The 19751-nt window shown below is 38.5% G+C and overlaps 1 protein-coding gene across 1 annotated transcript in view; it reads right to left on the bottom strand.

Annotated features, from left to right (window-relative positions):
- Window positions 1–4417: 4417 nt before the first annotated feature.
- LOC115379103 (cadherin-7-like) overlaps window positions 4418–19751 on the bottom strand; it is an 89154-nt gene continuing 73820 nt past the window's right edge. The window contains exons 10-12 of the mRNA XM_030079793.1: window positions 18100–18217; window positions 13870–14118; window positions 4418–6303 (exon numbers count right to left, since the gene is read on the bottom strand). Of these exons, the coding sequence (XP_029935653.1) occupies window positions 5789–6303; window positions 13870–14118; window positions 18100–18217 (882 nt within the window). The 3' untranslated portion in view covers window positions 4418–5788. The remainder of the gene's footprint in view (window positions 6304–13869; window positions 14119–18099; window positions 18218–19751) is intronic.

Raw genomic sequence — 19751 nt, 5'->3', positions numbered from 1 at the left:
GAATATTTTGAATGAAAGTCTGAATATATGGAATGAAAGTCTGAATATATGGAATGAAGCTTGAATATATGGAATGAAAGTCTGAATATATGGAATGAAACTTGAATATTTTGAATGAAAGTCTGAATATATGGAATGAAACTCGAATATTTTGAATGAAAGTCTGAATATATGGAATGAAAGTCTGAATATATGGAATGAAACTCGAATATTTTGAATGAAAGTCTGAATATATGGAATGAAACTCGAATATATGGAATGAAACTCGAATATTTTGAATGAAAGTCTGAATATATGGAATGAAAGTCTGAATATATGGAATGAAACTTGAATATATGGAATGAAAGTCTGAATATATGGAATGAAACTTGAATATTTTGAATGAAAGTCTGAATATATGGAATGAAACTCGAATATTTTGAATGAAAGTCTGAATATATGGAATGAAAGTCTGAATATATGGAATGAAACTTGAATATTTTGAATGAAAGTCTGAATATATGGAATGAAACTTGAATATTTTGAATGAAAGTCTGAATTTATGGAATGAAACTTGTATGAAAGTCTACATGGAATGAAAGTCTGAATATGCTGGTGGGCCAAATGCAAACTGGAGTGCAGGTCGGCTATAAAGCAGCTGGTTAATGAATAAAAACACAAACTGTCTACCTGGAGGGTGGGAACGACAGGGGAGGCAGGAGGAGCTCATCTTCCCTTAGCCTAATAACACATGAACTCCGCTAAAAACATGATGCAATAAATTTTGGGAGGTCTCTAAAATATGTATTAACAGTATGCAGGATTTCTTCTTCCATATACAATTCGGAGGCGCCAGCTTTTCTTACATTTTGTGCCCCGGCGCGATTAAACGCATTCTTTCTATTCACTATAGACGCGATACAGTTATTATAGAAATATCATAGGCCACTACGTGAATGTTCGCGCTGCAGTTATAACAGGAACACCACAGAAATTTTACTGGTTGATTTATCCACCAAAACGGAGCTCGACCCTCTCGGACCCGCTGGAAAAATTAAATAATCTGTGCCTGAACGTGATCAGGTCAAGTATATAAAAGATGTGAGATACGTCTTCAGTGATTGACAGCTGCATTAAAATGAGGCTTGAATGTCCCCTTTGGTTAAATGTCATCTGCCTGTTAAATGGCTTTTTAGTTTTAGTTTTTGCGTGGAAGGAGGACTAGGCTTGCCAAGCCAGGTTCGAACCCAGGATATCGCAGTTCCGCTCTACTTTGTTGTACATGCGCTTATCCAGTCGGCCACCGGTGCGCCGTGGAAAAAAAATGTGGAAAGTCTGGAGTACTTTGAATGAAAGTCTGAATATATGGAATGAAAGTCTGAATATATGGAATGAAACTTGAATATTTTGAATGAAAGTCTGAATTTATGGAATGAAACATGAATATATGGAATGAAAGTCTGAATTTATGGAATGAAACTTGAATATATGGAATGAAAATTTGAATCTATGGAATGATTCATTCCATATATTCAAGTTTCATTCCATATATTCAAGTTTCATTCAAAATATTCAAGTTTCATTCCATATATTCAGACTTTCATTCCATATATTCAGACTTTCATTCCATATATTCAAGTTTCATTCAAAATATTCAGACTTTCATTCAAAATATTCAGACTTTCATTCCATATATTCAGACTTTCATTCCATATATTCAGACTTTCATTCCATATATTCAAGTTTCATTCAAAATATTCAGACTTTCATTCAAAATATTCAAGTTTCATTCCATAAATTCAGATTTTCATTCCATATATTCAGACTTTCATTCCATATATTCAAGTTTCATTCAAAATATTCAGACTTTCATTCAAAATATTCAAGTTTCATTCCATAAATTCAGATTTTCATTCCATATATTCAGACTTTCATTCCATATATTCAAGTTTCATTCAAAATATTCAGACTTTCATTCAAAATATTCAAGTTTCGTTCCATATATTCAGACTTTCATTCCATATATTCAAGTGTCATTCAAAATATTCAGACTTTCATTCCATATATTCAAGTTTCATTCCATATATTCAAGTTTCATTCAAAATATTCAGACTTTCATTCAAAATATTCAAGTTTCATTCCATATATTCAGACTTTCATTCAAAATATTCAAGTTTCATTCCATATATTCAGACTTTCATTCCATATATTCAGACTTTCATTCCATATATTCAGACTTTCATTCCATAAATTCAGACTTTCATTCCATAAATTCAGACTTTCATTCCATATATTCAGACTTTCATTCCATATATTCAGACTTTCATTCCATATATTCAAGTTTCATTCAAAATATTCAGACTTTCATTCAAAATATTCAAGTTTCATTCCATAAATTCAGACTTTCATTCCATAAATTCAGACTTTCATTCCATATATTCAGACTTTCATTCCATATATTCAAGTTTCATTCAAAATATTCAGACTTTCATTCAAAATATTCAAGTTTCATTCCATAAATTCAGATTTTCATTCCATATATTCAGACTTTCATTCCATATATTCAAGTTTCATTCAAAATATTCAGACTTTCATTCAAAATATTCAAGTTTCATTCCATATTCAGACTTTCATTCCATATATTCAAGTGTCATTCAAAATATTCAGACTTTCATTCCATATATTCAAGTTTCATTCCATATATTCAAGTTTCATTCAAAATATTCAGACTTTCATTCAAAATATTCAAGTTTCATTCCATATATTCAGACTTTCATTCAAAATATTCAAGTTTCATTCCATATATTCAGACTTTCATTCCATATATTCAGACTTTCATTCCATATATTCAAGTTTCATTCAAAATATTCAGACTTTCATTCAAAATATTCAGACTTTCATTCCATATATTCAGACTTTCATTCCATATATTCAGACTTTCATTCCATATATTCAAGTTTCATTCAAAATATTCAGACTTTCATTCAAAATATTCAAGTTTCATTCCATAAATTCAGATTTTCATTCCATATATTCAGACTTTCATTCCATATATTCAAGTTTCATTCAAAATATTCAGACTTTCATTCAAAATATTCAAGTTTCATTCCATAAATTCAGATTTTCATTCCATATATTCAGACTTTCATTCCATATATTCAAGTTTCATTCAAAATATTCAGACTTTCATTCAAAATATTCAAGTTTCATTCCATATTCAGACTTTCATTCCATATATTCAAGTGTCATTCAAAATATTCAGACTTTCATTCCATATATTCAAGTTTCATTCCATATATTCAAGTTTCATTCAAAATATTCAGACTTTCATTCAAAATATTCAAGTTTCATTCCATATATTCAGACTTTCATTCAAAATATTCAAGTTTCATTCCATATATTCAGACTTTCATTCCATATATTCAGACTTTCATTCCATATATATAATATTTTCCTGAACGGCTTGCCATAAACAATTCATCTAATGAATAAAAATTCCCACTGACTAGTAGTGCAGCTTATTCATCCAGATAGTTTGCATGGGATTTGGTGAGGTTATCAGTCTGCCACCTGCTCCCCTGTCTCCTGTAAAACCACTACAGTTTGGGGCTGGATGGGTACAGTTTGCCTATCCTTGTCATTGTTTTTGGAAAGAGTTATTGAGTTTTTCACATGTAAATTTTTGACAGATAGAGTTCTGCAAAAAAAAAAAAATAAATAAATAAAAAAAAAATACCCATCCATACCCATACCCATTGCACTGGAGTGCCAGGAGACATGGAAGACTGTGGTAGACTGGAAATGTTCAGTTCACACAGAAACTACTTGAATAGACTGCGCAATGGGGAAATTATCTTTCCTTGCATTTTGGGTGAACTGTTCCTTTAAGGGCCAATGGCAGATAGTGTCATCAGCAGGAGGGTACTAAATATTCATCAAGTGGTGTACATGCACACACCTAAACATATGTTCACTAACAAAATAGGTGCTTGATTATCAGTGCTTGGTGGTGAAGTATTTGCACACAGCCATAATGGAGCATCACCCGACTGCAGGAGGAACGCCTGGCTAACTTGCAAAAGGCTTTTTAGAAGGCCAGCAGTGTGAAAACCATTCATCACACATGCCTATGCAGAGCGCAAAGCGGGCCGCTTTGTCTCCATCAAGCTTTTCAAGTACAAAGCCTTATCAAAAAGAGACATAAAACAAAAAGAAAACTTAGCGCCTGCCTCTTTCTCCTTCTCTAACTCCAAATCTGGTTCCCTGACTTCTCCAAATGCAAAGAAAATGAAGGCCCATGTTTTAAACTGCGGATTGTCATTGTTGACTATTTTCCATAGTTTGTTGTCAGAAACAATGACCAATTTTTTGCTTATTTATTTTCCAGAAGCACTGAAAGAAATCCCTGCAGTCTTTTAAAGAACTGAATGTCCATTTATTTTCAGCAAAAGGGATAAAAACATCAGTCACACAATTCTGCCTCTTCAAAATAAATAATACATATTTGATTTACATGTTGACACCCAATTGTAACATAATTTGTTTCAGCTGAAAAAAGAGAAGAAAATCTGCACAATATGATTATCATACAGTGTGCCCTTTGCCATCAATAAACATAACATGGGCATCATTGATTTTATTCTGCCAACGACATTTCTGAATGACAATATATGCTGGACTCTGCAAACTACGGAAGCAAAACTCATTTACTTACATAACTTCACCCACTCCACCCTAATGACTGTCACTTCAGGAACAAATTATTTTTTCTAGAGTCTACGTTGCATGAATCTTGCACAAGGACCGATCCCTCAGCAAAGCTTTCCGATGGAGTCGATGTTTCCCGGTGCCTTCGTACAGAAGCGGAGCGACAGAATCCTGACATTTTACACCTCAGAAATCATACATTGGACTTGGCAATAGAAAGGCTGAAGAAAAACAGACTCAGACAAACACCACATTGCAACATCTGCAAAATGTATTGTTAGGATAATAGAAGAAATTGTATGCTTTCCTGTATCACCCAGCAGACATGTCCAACTAACAAGAGTGTCATTCTTTTCTCTGTTTTGCACATCTTGTCGTCACATGACTTCCTCAGCACATCAACTAAGTACGTGTTTATACTGTACTTTGAGACTTTTCTTATAGTGTTGAGAGGTATGACTGAGTCCATGAATAATGTGGCTCTTTAATAAATGTCTATGAAAAACACCCCCCCTCCCAACTACCTCATCCCCTTGCCCCAAAAAACATAGAAACTGTTGTCAAATTTCAAATGAATAGTCAAGTGACTACTGATTAGCCGCCGGGGACAGAGCACTTCAGGAGAAACTTTTATGTTTTTTTTTAGCACAAAGATAGCAAAGGAATGCATCAAAGCAAGAGTGCTGGGCTTGTGCCCATCTCTGGAATGAAAAGACAGGTGCCTCCCCATAAAAATACTCCAACATGTATGCAATCTGCAGTCAATGGCTGGACCTGAGCCCAAATCTGAAACCTTTAATGTCTTTTTGCGCACAAGGTTTCCTCCACAGTCAAGTCACTTTTGAAGTCGGTGTCAAAACTCACCATGTCACGCTTTTGAAAATCCATACAAGGGAGGTAAACAAACCAAAACCTTTGAAGTCAAAGCGTTTTTATTTATTTTTTTTTGTTTGTTTGTTTTTTTTTTTCCAATCTCACTTTTGTTTTCACTGAATCTTTCCTTCACTGCACTACGGCAGACAAATTCATTTTCTCAACAGTAAATTACTCTCGTTAATTTTTAGCTTTGAGTCCAAGAAATGTTAAGAGAGACATTAAGGGGCTATGAGAAGACACTGGTGCCGTCGCTGTTGCCATACAGGTCGGCCAGCTTTTTGAAGCGTGGTCCCCAGTTGCTGAGATAGTCATAGTTCTGCTCTGAGTCTGTACTTAGTGACTCCAGTGAGCTTAGTGACTCTGCTACTGATCCACTGCCTTCAAAAGCGTATGTCTGCAGAGAGTCATACGGGGGAGCTGACGGGTCCACGTCAGCATCCTTTAGTCTGTCCCAAATAAACTCTCGGAACACCACGTTGTCTGGCAGGGATTTATAGGCCGGGCGAGAGGCCGACGGGTAATGAAAGAACGTGGGCGTGTCTGGGGTCACGTCTCGCCGGACCTTGGGATCTCTGATGACGTTCAGGTTGCGGAGTGTGACCATGTCGAAGGCCTCTGTGTCCTCCTCTCCCCCGCCCTCGTCGTCGTAACGGACGATGTTCTCCCTGATGTCCCTCTCTTCCTCGAGGATCAGAGGCTCCTTCTTCCTCCGACGCATTGTCACAATTAGGAGAACCATCACTGCAGAGAAACGGAGAGATCTCAGGATAAGTGGTGATTAAGAATGTGCACGTGCTTTCTCTGCGCTGGAAGATCACAGCGATTAAAAAGGGACAATGCTTCTGGATGAGAACACACTATAAATTCCAACCCAAAGTAGAGAACAATATCAATCCAAAGACAATGATTTACAAATTGCACTGGACATTACAACTGTAAACCTAGAACGTAATTTAGCATGTAATGTAGCTTCAAGACCCATAGAAAACTTCACCAAACTGGAATATGTGGCCCTCTGAGGCCACAGCAGAACCCCTCCTCCAATCCCTGTTCCCCCTCCCATACATTATTGCTGAAAATAACTCTACGCCCAAGCAAACTGGCAAATGTCTAATGATCCTCTATCCATCAATGTCATGCTGGTGCCAGTGAAATATCGTTCCGTGGGCCCATATTTCTTTTCCTTCGCGGCATCTAGCTACTGCGGGCTAGAGAGATAGAAGCCCAGGAACCAAAGGCAAACACCACTTCACACCCCCTAATAAGGGAGCAAATGGAGGAGGTGGAAGGAAGGCAGTGTCACATGAAAGGCTGCAGGAAGCCCTGATGAATGAGTAGCCCTCTGTTGGATATTTGGTGACTGGTACTACTCTGCTGCTGCAAACCTCGGAGTATTTCTAGTCAACCATTTTTCTGTAAAATATGGACCGGTCTTTCCATTATCACTAATAGCACTGATTATCTTGCTCTCTCTTTTTTTTTTTTTTCCTGTGGTTTGACACACAATGCCGAAAATTTCTGTGCAAGATTGTTTCCTCTGATTATAGAAGCTCAAGTCATTTCAAATTCTATTCGATTCAGTGGGGCTTCTCCAAAGTGAATTACAAAGTGGCACATTGAAATAGAATATTCTCGGTGCTTTCCAGCAAAGCTCTTTAGGGTTTAATGCCTAGAAGGCAGGCACGATGCGTCACAGTCTGGAAGCTGGCCAACATCCAATCACGTCCTACTTGGGTGTGCAGGTGGATGGCCGAGCATACAAATAGTCTATCTGTACCAGGTACCAAGTGGCCTGTAAGAAATGATCTCCGAACGGGACAGTTCAGCAAATACGCAACCGTGACACAATACTGTTCATGACACATTTACACCGCTGATATAAATGGAGAACAGGACAAAAGGAGATGAGTTCAGTGTTATACTAGCTTTTGCTGTAATGGAATTGTTTCAATGATCCATCAAGCGCAATCAGTGGTGAACAAGGTGAGTTTTCTGTGCTGTCCTTTCCTCACCATCATGCATCATTGTAATGAACTCTCTCATTACAGTAATTTTTCTTGCTCTCTGTAGCCTTGTGTGTTTCTGTCAAACCTGGGGCTGATTATTCACTCATTTTGTCACCCACAACACCCCCAGTGTTTCTGTATTGCAGTACAACTGATAAGAGAGGTGGAAAACAGATAGTGTGACTGATAGCACCGGCGACTCTCCAAGCCTTTCAAAAAGATGGGGATAACACAGGGATGGGGAATGCATACTGTAGACACACCAAATAGCACCGACACACAGAGGCAAGTGCTAAGTTCAGGCAGCAATTTTGAATCTGGATATTTTTCTCAAGTCTGAACGGCGCACAATAAACAGAAGCCAATTTTTTTTCTTGTCTTTTCAGATCAGGTTAAAACTATATTCGCACCTTGTTTGACCCGGGAAATGCAACTTGGCGGGCCAACGCAGATCAGATTTCAAGTGTTTTCTTTCTTTTTTTTTTTTTTTGTTTTTTTGTTTTTTTGGTGTCTCAGCACGTGACACGTTTGATGGCACAGAGTGCGACAAGAAGGGCAGAGAACAGACATGGAGGAGAGTCGTCAGGAAAATGCCGCTGCCGGCCTGTGCAAATGAAGAGGTTTCACGGCTCCTCAGCGTCGTGACAGATACCGATCACCTCCGCTGCTGATGTTCTCTGCAACGAATGTGTCCTCCGCTACGTTGCAAAAGTGTCATCATTAAAAGAAAAACAAAAAAACACACACACAAAGGCAGAAAAGGCACCAGTAAAACACCCAAGTTAAAAGCTCAAATGACTAACGTCTCTATCAGTGCCTCCATATGTTTGCCATGTTTTAATTTAATTAACGGTGTCTGTTGTATTTGTTACTTGCCACACTGTTTACTGTCTCCCAGCCTTAATGCGTGTCCATCTAGTTTATGCCTGTGCTTCCTCACTGTTTTTTTTATCACTACTGTTTTCAGGGTTCCCACTCAACGTCACATGTAAAATCCTCCGACTTCTCCATGACTTTCCATGACTAAAATGTTGATTTTTCATGATTTGTATAAACATAACAACTCTTTTCTGCACCAAACTGTGAGATTCAGAGGTCTTATCAAAGGCAGACTGAGATGATTTTTCCTAATTAAAAATACTAAAATAATCCCTCCAAACAAATCATCATTTATGACCCCCTAGAAGTGTGTGGCACTGAGGGAGAGGATGAGGATGAAGAGTGATGTGGTGTTGGCCTGTTTTCTGTTGGACAGGTGGTTGCTGCCGGGCCAGTTTTTTTTCTTAGGACGGTGACCTTATATTTTGGGCGGGGAGTTTAATTCTCTCACCATCCTAGGAAATTTAAAAAAAAAAAAAAAAAAAAAAAAAAACCTCACTGCGAGTAGTCAGCTCAGCCTACTAATTCTGCCTCTAACATATATTTTTTTATTCTGCAGAGAAAGGGAACATGACACAATGAGCACAACACAGCGGAAATTAAAATTGTGTTCGGTAAATACCTAGTCTCTAATTTTTTTTAATTTTTTTATAAAGGTCGACAAATGTCATGGAATTCCCCTTTATGCCATGGCTCATTCTGGGAATTTAATAACTCCCTTACTTTCCCCTGTCCAGAAAAGACCTTTCAAAATTCCATGACTTTCAAGAAATTTCATGCCATGGTTGAACCCCCTGTTTTTATTGTGCTGTGTGTCCTCGGGTTATGCCAACCCTCTATTCCCTCATGATGAAACTAGAGAAGTGTTTATGCAAGACGTCCATCCAGTCATTGTGTACAATATCTTTGCAGAACATGTTTCACTGGTCCATTCTGACATTTGCAATTGCACTACAAAGGGGGCGCTATAACATGCTTAGCTGTCACTCACAGGTAGTCTGCAGCATCTACAGAGGACAATAGTTTGGCTTGTTTTTTTTGTTTTTTGTTTTTGTTTTTTTTCCTCCATCTTGAATAATGCTTTGTCCTTAATTGACTTGCATGGTTAAATAGCATTTATTAATTAATTCATATTTCAGTCGCTTGACAACCAGTGTTGTAATAGAAATAAATAATTACACTGTCTAAGCAAACAAACCCGATCTGGCAATTATAATTACAATGTGGACAGTCATTCTTCAGGATCAGATTTTAAAAATAAGACAAATTGTGTCTGCCTGCTGTCTGAATGCAGCCAAACCCATGTGCAAATGCACGCGCGCATGCACACACAGACACACACAGACACACACAGACAACACACACACTAACCCAGACAGAAGAATAAAATAGAAGAGAGACAGAAAAATAAAAGAAAAGATGACTGGACAGGAAGATATATAGAATAACTCTGAGAAGCAATAGTCAGAGAAATAACTGGCTGGAGCTTTGGACTGCTACGTAATGTCCTAATTGGCCCTCTGGAGGAATGAGCCATACCTGATCTGTACGAGGAAAAAAGGCACTGGATCTTAACAAGATAATGATTTGTCTCAGTAGTTTGGCTGTATCATCCAAAAGTGACTGTATCATTAAAATATCCCTTAACTGACACTTGCAAATAAAACATTTTTTTTTCGTTGCCCAGGCATTTTACTGCAAGGAATAGAGGACAAGTTCAATTAAATCTAAAAATATCAACCCATGATTAATGACCACTTAGCTTATGAATACATGGAGCCACAGTTAATGTGCATAAATCGCCTCGGCTACAAACACACTGCATGGCTAAAAAGCCGGCTGGTGGGACGGCAGGCAGGTGGAGGAGAGGTGAATAGAGTAGACTGTGTATAAACCCTGCGGAGTGAATTTCTTGGGCACAACTGATGAATAATAAGACTTGGTGGAGTAGTGGTACTCTGAAGTGCTCTCGATGCAAAATATGCAATAGAGTTATTAGACTCGGTGATGACGACAGATAACTAGAATCAGTGGTGCTGAAGGAAGTGTCTGTTCCTCTAACCTGATGAGAGAGAGAGAGATGGAGAGAGAGAGAGAGAGAGAGAGAGGATTGAGGCTGGAGGATTTCTGAAAGTGACAGCACAGAGACACACCATAGGTCTTATTCTGGCTCTTTTCTCATCCAAAACAATACAATCATGCACAATCACAGCCCAAATTGCTACCTGCAGATTGAAAGAGGTCTTGATGGAAGACCATCAAGGAAGATCAGAATAAAGGAATGGGCAGAGCGATTGTGCATTGGCTGTTAATGCAAAGATAGAAGGAGGGGCTCCTAGACAGGGCAAGGATATGTTCAGCGAGAAAGCACCGGGAGACAGAACAAAAGGAGACAGCACAGGAAGGGAGGAAAGAGGCTGGTCCAGTTGAGCAAAACAGACTGATAGAGACAGCCAGGGACACTCACACACACACATAAACAGACACACAAGGCGGCTTGGAGGTATATTGAACTAGAGGCCATTTGTTCTAAGCCTGTGGCCTGAGGCCATGCCGTGCAGGATAGAGCCAGCTTTCATTTGCGAAGCTGAGGTCAGGGTTGCGCGGCCATGTTTCCCCCCCTGTTGCGTTTTGAAGTTTTCATTTATCACAGAAAGTATTCTCTTTCACAATAAAAGGAGGCAAACTTCAAGGGGATTGGAATAAAAAGCAAAGTATGACCCCATTAAAAAAACTAATCTCGGTTATTGTATATACTATTTGGATCCTGCTCAACTTTCAGTGAAGATCACCAAAGCATGAAACTGTTATTCTGCCCTGATAGGGTAATGCTTTGTATGTGGATTTTTATGAGCAATAATGCAGACTGTTGGTGACGGTTCAGTGCTGCATCATATTTAGTATATGATAATGAATTCTCATTTACAGGTATCTTACCACACACTATAATACTTGAAGAGAAACAAAGAACAAATGCATTGTAAGCCTGTGTCCTTGAGATAAAGTAGCTCATACTTTTTGGTTTCTATGACTTCACTAGGTATTGTAATTAATCGTTAAATTGGCTGAAAAGTATTATGATATGCCCTTTAGAAAATATCTAAATCTAAAATCTAATCACCTTCTCAGACTGCCTCCAGGCATTGTTTTTTCTCTCAATGAAAATCCATATTATGACACTGTTTTTTCTTTCTTTTTTTTCTCCTCTGTGCTCAAATGCCGGAGGAGCTGACTGCCACAGAAATTCAAACAGCAAAGAAATCATAGTGGAGATGTGCTGTTTGAAAAACTTGTTGGAGACTTCAACATAAATATTAAATAGTTTAAAAAAAGGAAAAGAAAAAGCAGGAATACCCTGATGGTTATGTTAAAATGGCAAAAGTCTCTCATTCATGTTTCTAGTCAAGTCAAATTTTTCATATTAAACATTAAGTATGAACAAAAAACCAAAAAACGCTGAATTCACAGTGAAGTCCTCACGTTGTTGCGTTTTAGAGGTGTTTTCGGGCAAATACACTTTGGAGATGATCACACATATTCCTTAAGAGCTGGGCAAATATAATCAAAAAATTACAGCTATGAAGTAAATGCAAAAATCTATAGTGCTCATATCCGGTTAATCCCTGGATCAAAGGCCTGGTGAATCAGACGGAGAGTGCGAAAAATGTCTTCGGTGTCCTCGCATGAATCAGTTTGTGAACAAAGCCAGTAATCGCCCGACAGTGTTTCAACAAAGACCGCTGTACTGTAATTACAGATTGGGGCTTCAAGTGGAGGGATTCAGTGGTCTGTGGACACTGCTCCACTCGTTTTAATTGGTTTATCTTAAAGTTGTCTAATTCAATTCGGCATGTTCATGGGCTGATCACATTTTGTGCTCCAAACGTTTTCCTTCAACGTAACAGGTCTAAATAGGATCTTCCTTTCAGGTTTAGTGGAATGCGCGCTCAAATTAAACACAGGCGCTTTAATTGTACTTCATTACAGTACTTCAGGAGAAACACTGCGGGCCTCTCTCACGGATTTCATTTCTGCACATTTTAAACTGCAGTTTCAGAGTCGGGGCGAGCTAAGTTACACGACTGTGTTCACCGCGAGACAGCCGTGAAGGCAAAGATGTTTCTCGTCAGATCTGAGCGGTGAAACACCTGACTCAAGAACAAAGTCAGGATACTCGTCTGTTTTAGTGAAGCTGCACTCGCGCATGCAACTGCCTAAGGAATGCATAACATCAGAGATAAATGTGAACAAGCTGGGAATACTGAGGCACGGTTTTGCTATTGCACTACATCCACCCGACATGGACTTGGCTCTGAACGGCAGAAATAGCCCACCTTGTTAGTCCAATTACGATCAAAATCACACACACACACACATACACACACACACACACACACACACACACACACACACACACACACACACACACACACACACACACACACACACACACATCAGCGTGCCAACTAATGTTTGACAAATATTCATTTTTCACACCGTTTCACATTTAACACATCAAAATATAGAGAATAAACAGAAAACTTTTTTTTTTTTTTTTTTTTACATTTATATCTATCTGTTGTGCCCTCTTTCTCTTCCATCCATGCAAACCTGGCCATTGTTCTACCCGTTAAAAAAAAAAAAAAAAAAAAAGTACTTGGATACATCCATTTAAGGAGAAGAAGGAAGAAAATAAGAAAATAGATATGGATGTTTAGTCTCATATTCAGTGTTAAAATCTTTTTTCTTAAAAAAAAAAAAAGTTTCAAATGCATGAACTAGCTTCCAGTGCAGTTTCACTTATTTCATTTTTTAATTCTTATTTTATTCTTATTACAAGTATAAATATCTTGAAACAAAGCAGAATACAGAAACAAGTTAATTATGTGATACCATTATGTGAGAAAAGTGTGATTATCTCATCTCACTGGCATATTTTTTTCACAACAAGATGTTAACACTGATTAAGAGACAAATGACTTCTGGGGATTTTCTTTTTTTTTTTCTTTTTTTTTTTTTTTTGCAGTGTACAACATATTCAGAGAGAAGCTGCCAATAACCCATATTTTATGGCAATCGTCATGTATTCAGGTATTTAAAATAATTATAAAAAAAATTCAATGTTTAATTATAATAAAACATCCATGCGTACATGTGCAAAATCCAATCAAACTGTCACATTAAAATCAATTCACGTTAATGCCTTCCCATAGAAAATCGATGCAGAGTTGCTCATTTATATCTGCAAATTATGTAATCAACAAACTGCAGTATTGACAGGGTCTGTATCCAATTTTCATTAAAACACGAGGCGAGCCCGATGTATCAGTCTGGCCCCTGTTCCAACCTCCTCTAGTAGCTTCATTCCACTTGTTGTTGGAAGCACTTATACTGCTGACACCGGGGTCATGGTGGATCTTACCCAGAAGTGTGAGAATGCAGCCCAGAATAGCCAAGAGGGCGCCGGTGCTCAGGCCGGTTGCTGTGTAGGCGACTGCTCCACAAGACAAGGCCACACCATCAGAGTCACAGTCACACACGCGCACTGACAGTGTGTTTGTGCTGCTGAGAGCCGGGCTGCCGCTGTCCACTATCAGCACGGGCAGCCGGTACACAGGCTGCTCCCGTCTCCGGAAACCACCTCGCTTTGTCAGTATGGACGCCGTGTTGTCTGCAAAACATTACATGCACTTCAGTCAGACATGGAAGAACGTGGTGGCAAAGTTCTATAAAAATGCTAAGATTTCATTTGCACATCAAGTTGACTAGCTTCAAACGAGTAATAAATTGCCTATACATGAAATACGAGTTTATTTATTTCTGTTCTGTGATGACTGCTGTGCTTTGGTTGTGCCGTTTAAAGTGAATTTAAAATATTAAAAGTAGGAACATCAACAGATGGTGTCATTAACACAATTCATTATATCACACGCTATGGTATCGCTCCCTGGTCTGGACCACCTGTTGGCTAATAACAGCTTTGGTTTGATGGTGAAATCTTACATGAAATGTGAGTTTATGAGAGAGAGGGAGAGGGAGAGCGGGTGAGAGGGAGAGAAGAACAATGTGCTATTATGCCAGCTAAAAAGCCGTTTTAAGACAAGTACATCAATGGATTGAATTGCACTTTCAAACGGAGCAGTACCAATTGAAATGTAGCTTTAGCCTTGAAGGATAACTCCCTTTTTTCAGGTGATATTCAAATTACTGTTCCTTCTGAGAACCGTCTAAGAACCATGTGAAAAATGAATACAAGCTTGGATTCACTTGTAATTGCTACATGATCAATTTCAGGGGAATGTTTTGACAAAAAAAACAAAAAAACAAAAAACTAAAAAAAACATGCGTTGAAGAAAATAGAGTGGAAAAAATCACTTTAAAACAACACCTTTCAAATGCTAAATAGATATGCCTTTGTCCATTTTGAAATGTGGTTGTGTCTATTACTTGGCAGTAATGGTCCAAGGTATTTGTTCCAAATAGGACACTTGAGTGAAGCATGTAAAGTGCAACAAACAGCCAAAGATGTAGGGACACAGGGGAGCAAGTCCATCATATATGAACTTCGCTGCACTTCAGATTGTTTCACACAGTTTCCCGACTATTCTCAGGGCAGGCACCCTTCTAAATATCACAAAGCAAAGCAAACCATTAAGCACAAATACATGGTACGTTCACAGAGAATCTTTTCTTTGACAAAGCTATCAAAAATGTTTTCTGGCCAAGTTGCCCTTAACCTGGGAAAAAAAATAAAAGTTACATTAGACATCCTGTTCACCGTGTACATCTACACAGAGAGCTGTGGCACAACCTGGCTTTTGATGTTGCTGAGATTTAACAGCCTTAGCTGAGCTCCAGCAAACAGAACATACTTCATCGCAAGTCATTATTTATCCAGCGTGTGAACACTGGACAAGTTTTTAAAAGCAGCAGAAATTCACTGAGGTAACGGACGACAGAGCAATTACTGTGTGTTTGAACACGATATGCAAAGGCATATGCACATGTGTAGGGGAAGCTAATTTTCTTCATCTACTCATTGCCATGGGTGCTCCAATAATTATGGTAGAAAAGTAATTTTCAGTCTTTGTTTTGAAGTTAATGTTATTGCATGAACTAACACAATCTAAACACATCACACCAACCAGAGTTAGGAATATTAGACTGCTGCTCAGGTTGAATTACCCCAGATATGCACCATTTGCAGGGGAAAGGCAGCTTGTTTTTGTTTTCAGTATTAATGAACAGCTGCAAAATAGGATTTACACTGGGTTTTCATCACATTCAGCATGGTCAGGGGCATCATATTCTCACTTTTTCTGAGTCAGATTGCCAAGTAGATTGTGTCCAGATACAGGGCTGATAGAGAGAGCCCGAGTGAGCCATGGCCAGAGTGTCAATTACATTGCTGCTGGGCTAAAATTAGAAGAAAGTATTCAGCAAATAGTCCATACCAAACTCTGACAAACACCTTTTAGAGATTCCCTTTTCTCTCTTTTTGTCCTCCCATTTTATTAAAAAAACAAAAAACAAAAAAAAACTGAAAAATGGTGACAAATATTCATAATGTTCTCTTGACATTATTCCAACTGAACTCTTCAAATAAGTTATAGGCATCACTGGCCCCAGCATTACTTTAATTATCAATAGTTCCCTGGAAACCAGCCATGTTCCCAAGCCTTTCAAACATGGAGTTGTCCAGACACCGAAAAACAGAATCTAGATCATTCAGTCCTCAATAATTACAGACCAATCTCCAACCTCCCCTTTCTTTCTAAAATCCTTGAAAAAAGACATTTTTGTCCCATCTGGCTCAAAACTGCATTTTTGCGGAATTCCAGTCTGGTTTCAGAGCTCTGCACAGAACTGAACTTGCATTACTGAGAATAACGCTCTCTGGTTCTGCCTTAAACTGTTTTTCTTCATATTTAGCCCACAGATCTTTCAGCATTCTCTATGGCTGCTCTTCTTCTTCCTCAGCCCCCATCTCTTGTGGTGTCCCCCAAGGCTCCATACTGGGTCCAATCCTCTTCTCCATCTATTTGCTTTCACTAGGCCACATTATTCACTTTTCACTGTTTATTTTCACACAGATCTACTTCATCCTAGAGCCTAATAACTACAACAAACTAGCTGACTTCAATAATTGTCTTAAAACATCAAATCCTGGATGGCTGCAAACTTTTAAGTTAAGTTAAAGTTGTTTTGTATGAATTTTAATTTTTTGAATTATCTCCCTCCCACCATCTGATTCTCCCCAACAAGTGAGATTTCCAAGAGTCATCTGAAGTCTCTGTGGGTCTGTCTTGCCATTATTATTATCATTATTACTATCGGCACTCCTTTTCTTCTCGTCTGTTGTGTTTGTTTCCTTCTTTTGTTTTTCACTTTCCTCCGTGTGTTCTGTTCCATAAAGCATATCTCAAAATCTGTTTGGTTGATCACTGTGAAATTTGTTGACAACATTCATGTTGGCTAGCAGATGAAACCTGGTTCTATGTGACCTTCCCTCTAGCGCCACCAGTAGTTTCAGTGTGGCATTGGCGTTCAACTATTCCTGACCCACTCCATCCTCCCCACCCCTCCAAACAGCACAATGGATCATAATCATAATCTAAAAGGGGGAAAACATTAATAATGACAGTAATAAACTGAAAAATAAAGAGGTTAATAAACTGCTAGAATAATTTGCAGGGCTGTGACAAGTGTGTTTTTTTCTGTATCAAAATTCATGGATTATCAAGTAGGGATTTTAAATTTTCAAGACAAAGAATTTCTGGGCTCCAGGTGGAGTAAAAGAGCTAAGTGGATCCTCTGAGTGTGAGTTTAAGTTTTTCCTGTTTGAGGTAGAGAAAAAACTCACTCATCCACAGGCAAATTTCCAGTGGCTTTGAAGATTTTCAGTGTAACCAAATTCGCTGACAAGCAAGGTGATGATGTCCTTCTATCTGGATGCAGTAATTTGATAAGTGGATGGTCATTTGGAACAATGCTAAAGACTGCTGAATTGGCTTTAGGTTCCAATTCCAAATCCATTGCCACTGATAGGGTCCTGAAGACAAGTGACCGGTTATCTTGGGTGAAAAAAACACTTGGGTCAGGGCTGCAAGAGTGCTGTGACATCTATTGCACTTCTTGTCAATGTTGAATAGAAGTTTTAGCTAAAATGCATATAATGTATAAAATAACTGAATTAAACCCAGTCTCAGACTTCATCTGGTATGATGTCTTCTAATTCAAGATACCAACATGGCTCTCAAAGGAATTCTACATTTTTAGATAACACTTCCATGCAAGTGGCTTGATCTAAGATTTAGAGCTCGACAGGACTATAGACATTTATGATTATAGCCAAGTGAATAGATGACTAATTGATGGGTGTATCCACGTGCATTTGACTGAAAGCAGTACATCTATTGAGTGGAAAATAAATACATGAAATCAGTGAATGAATGAATGGATGAATGAATGTGGGCTGGAAAGATTCGACATGGCTTTCAATAACTATAAAGACTGATATTTCAACCCACTGCTGTGTCGCAACCAAAGGGTTGGACTACAACAAGGTCAGGTAAGTGGAAGCTCCTATTCGAAGCTTCTGTTCTTTTTACAAGGAATCAAAGGCAGTCGTAGAGGAGCAAGAGAGTCGCACCCTTGTTATCTCGCAGAGTGAAGTTGAGGTTGCCGGCGACAGGTGCAGCCAGGGCGAAATAGAAGCGATGACCGCTCGGAGGTTCGTCCTTGTCCACGGCACTGATGGTCTGGATCACCTGCGGGCAATCGGAGACAAAAAGGCATTTACAATTGGTTTACTTGCTTTTCATCCAAACTCACTGGCTGATTCAGAGTTAATTCAAGCTTTAAACTGTGTGCATGAAATAACCAAACGCTGTTTTGTGTCTTACCATATCCATATATAGGAAAACATTGCCCTCAAACCTCATGTGAATGTATCGCTTTTACTCTGGCGTGGATGTATTTACATGCTAGCATAAATCTGTCTTAACAGGCCACGCAATGGTGAAAGTAAAATGGAGAAAACCAACTTGATTCTGATTTATAGAAAAGATTTGTTTTATAATGCTGGCTATGGTTTTACATCACTTATCACTTGATGTAAGTGCTTATTTGGCAAGAGCTTGGCAGCCTTTTAGGGATGAGATTTTGTTTCACATACAGCACTTAAAAAGGCACTGGGAAGTGGTTTCTGTGTGAAGCAAATCATTGTCCTGTTGTCATATGCTCTCTGTCCCAGCGCTAAGGCCAGAACACACCGAGCAATAACTGTCAATATTGTATTAATGCATAGATGCATTCCTCTTCCTCCAATATTAACAGCTCAATCTCATATACCTGCCTGCAAAGAGTCAAAGACTATCACGTCAAAAACAAATCAATGCAGAGTCAGGTCAGTTCACTGAATATATTGTTAAGCTGATGCTGTTCAAAATCAATGCATTGGCTATGCAGTCAGGCATTACCGCTTCATTATTCAAAGTATGAAAATGACTCGTGATAAGAAGTGCTCATAGCTTGCCTGGGGCAATGCAAGACAAGCATTCATATTTCTGAGTTTAACAAGTGAATGCTATTTGTTTAGCCCACTTTATTTTGCCTGTGAAGCCAAGACTAGAGAACAGCCCCATATTCCCTCTATTGTATGGCAGTGTTGACAAATGTAAGAAAACACATGGAATTGCATTACCAAATAAACCAATTTATTTACACCCACTAGCATATACTGTATCAACGCACGTAATATTTATGCAAATGTGCAGTATCTGAAAATCAAGTTATCTCTAGTCAGGGCTATATGGAAAACATTTAGCGTTAATTCCAGGGTCCTCCGAGCAGCAGCAGTTAGCTGCAGCAAGAGAAAGAAAGAAAAAAAAAACACTCTGTCTCTCAGGACATACTGTACAGGAGAAACATATCACACACAAACATGCCATATGGACGACAAATGATAGCCACGGCGACGGCCATCAAAGTGGGTGTTACTGCAGCGATGTCCTTATAAATTTAGATCAAGCCTTCTGAATCCTTTGTAGGCAATCTAAAAACTCAACCCTGTGACAACTCACACCCATGGACGGGATCCAAGAGATTCTTAAAAGCAATTCACACTAAATTATCACATATCCCAGCCCCCACCGGCTCTGCATCTAACATCAAGACAAAAACAAAGTGGGAAAAAAGGGGAGAAAAAATAAAAGCCAATGATCCATCAGTACTGAGACATGGATTATCAGTTGTCAACTGTGATTAAATGCTGCTGGTTACAAGCTGTCAGGTATTAGGAGT

This window comes from Myripristis murdjan, chromosome 20 (assembly GCF_902150065.1).
Source record: "Myripristis murdjan chromosome 20, fMyrMur1.1, whole genome shotgun sequence".
NCBI lineage: Eukaryota > Metazoa > Chordata > Actinopteri > Holocentriformes > Holocentridae > Myripristis > Myripristis murdjan.
The sequence above is the reverse complement of the archived record's forward strand: the minus strand, read 5'-3'. Positions and strand labels throughout refer to the sequence as shown.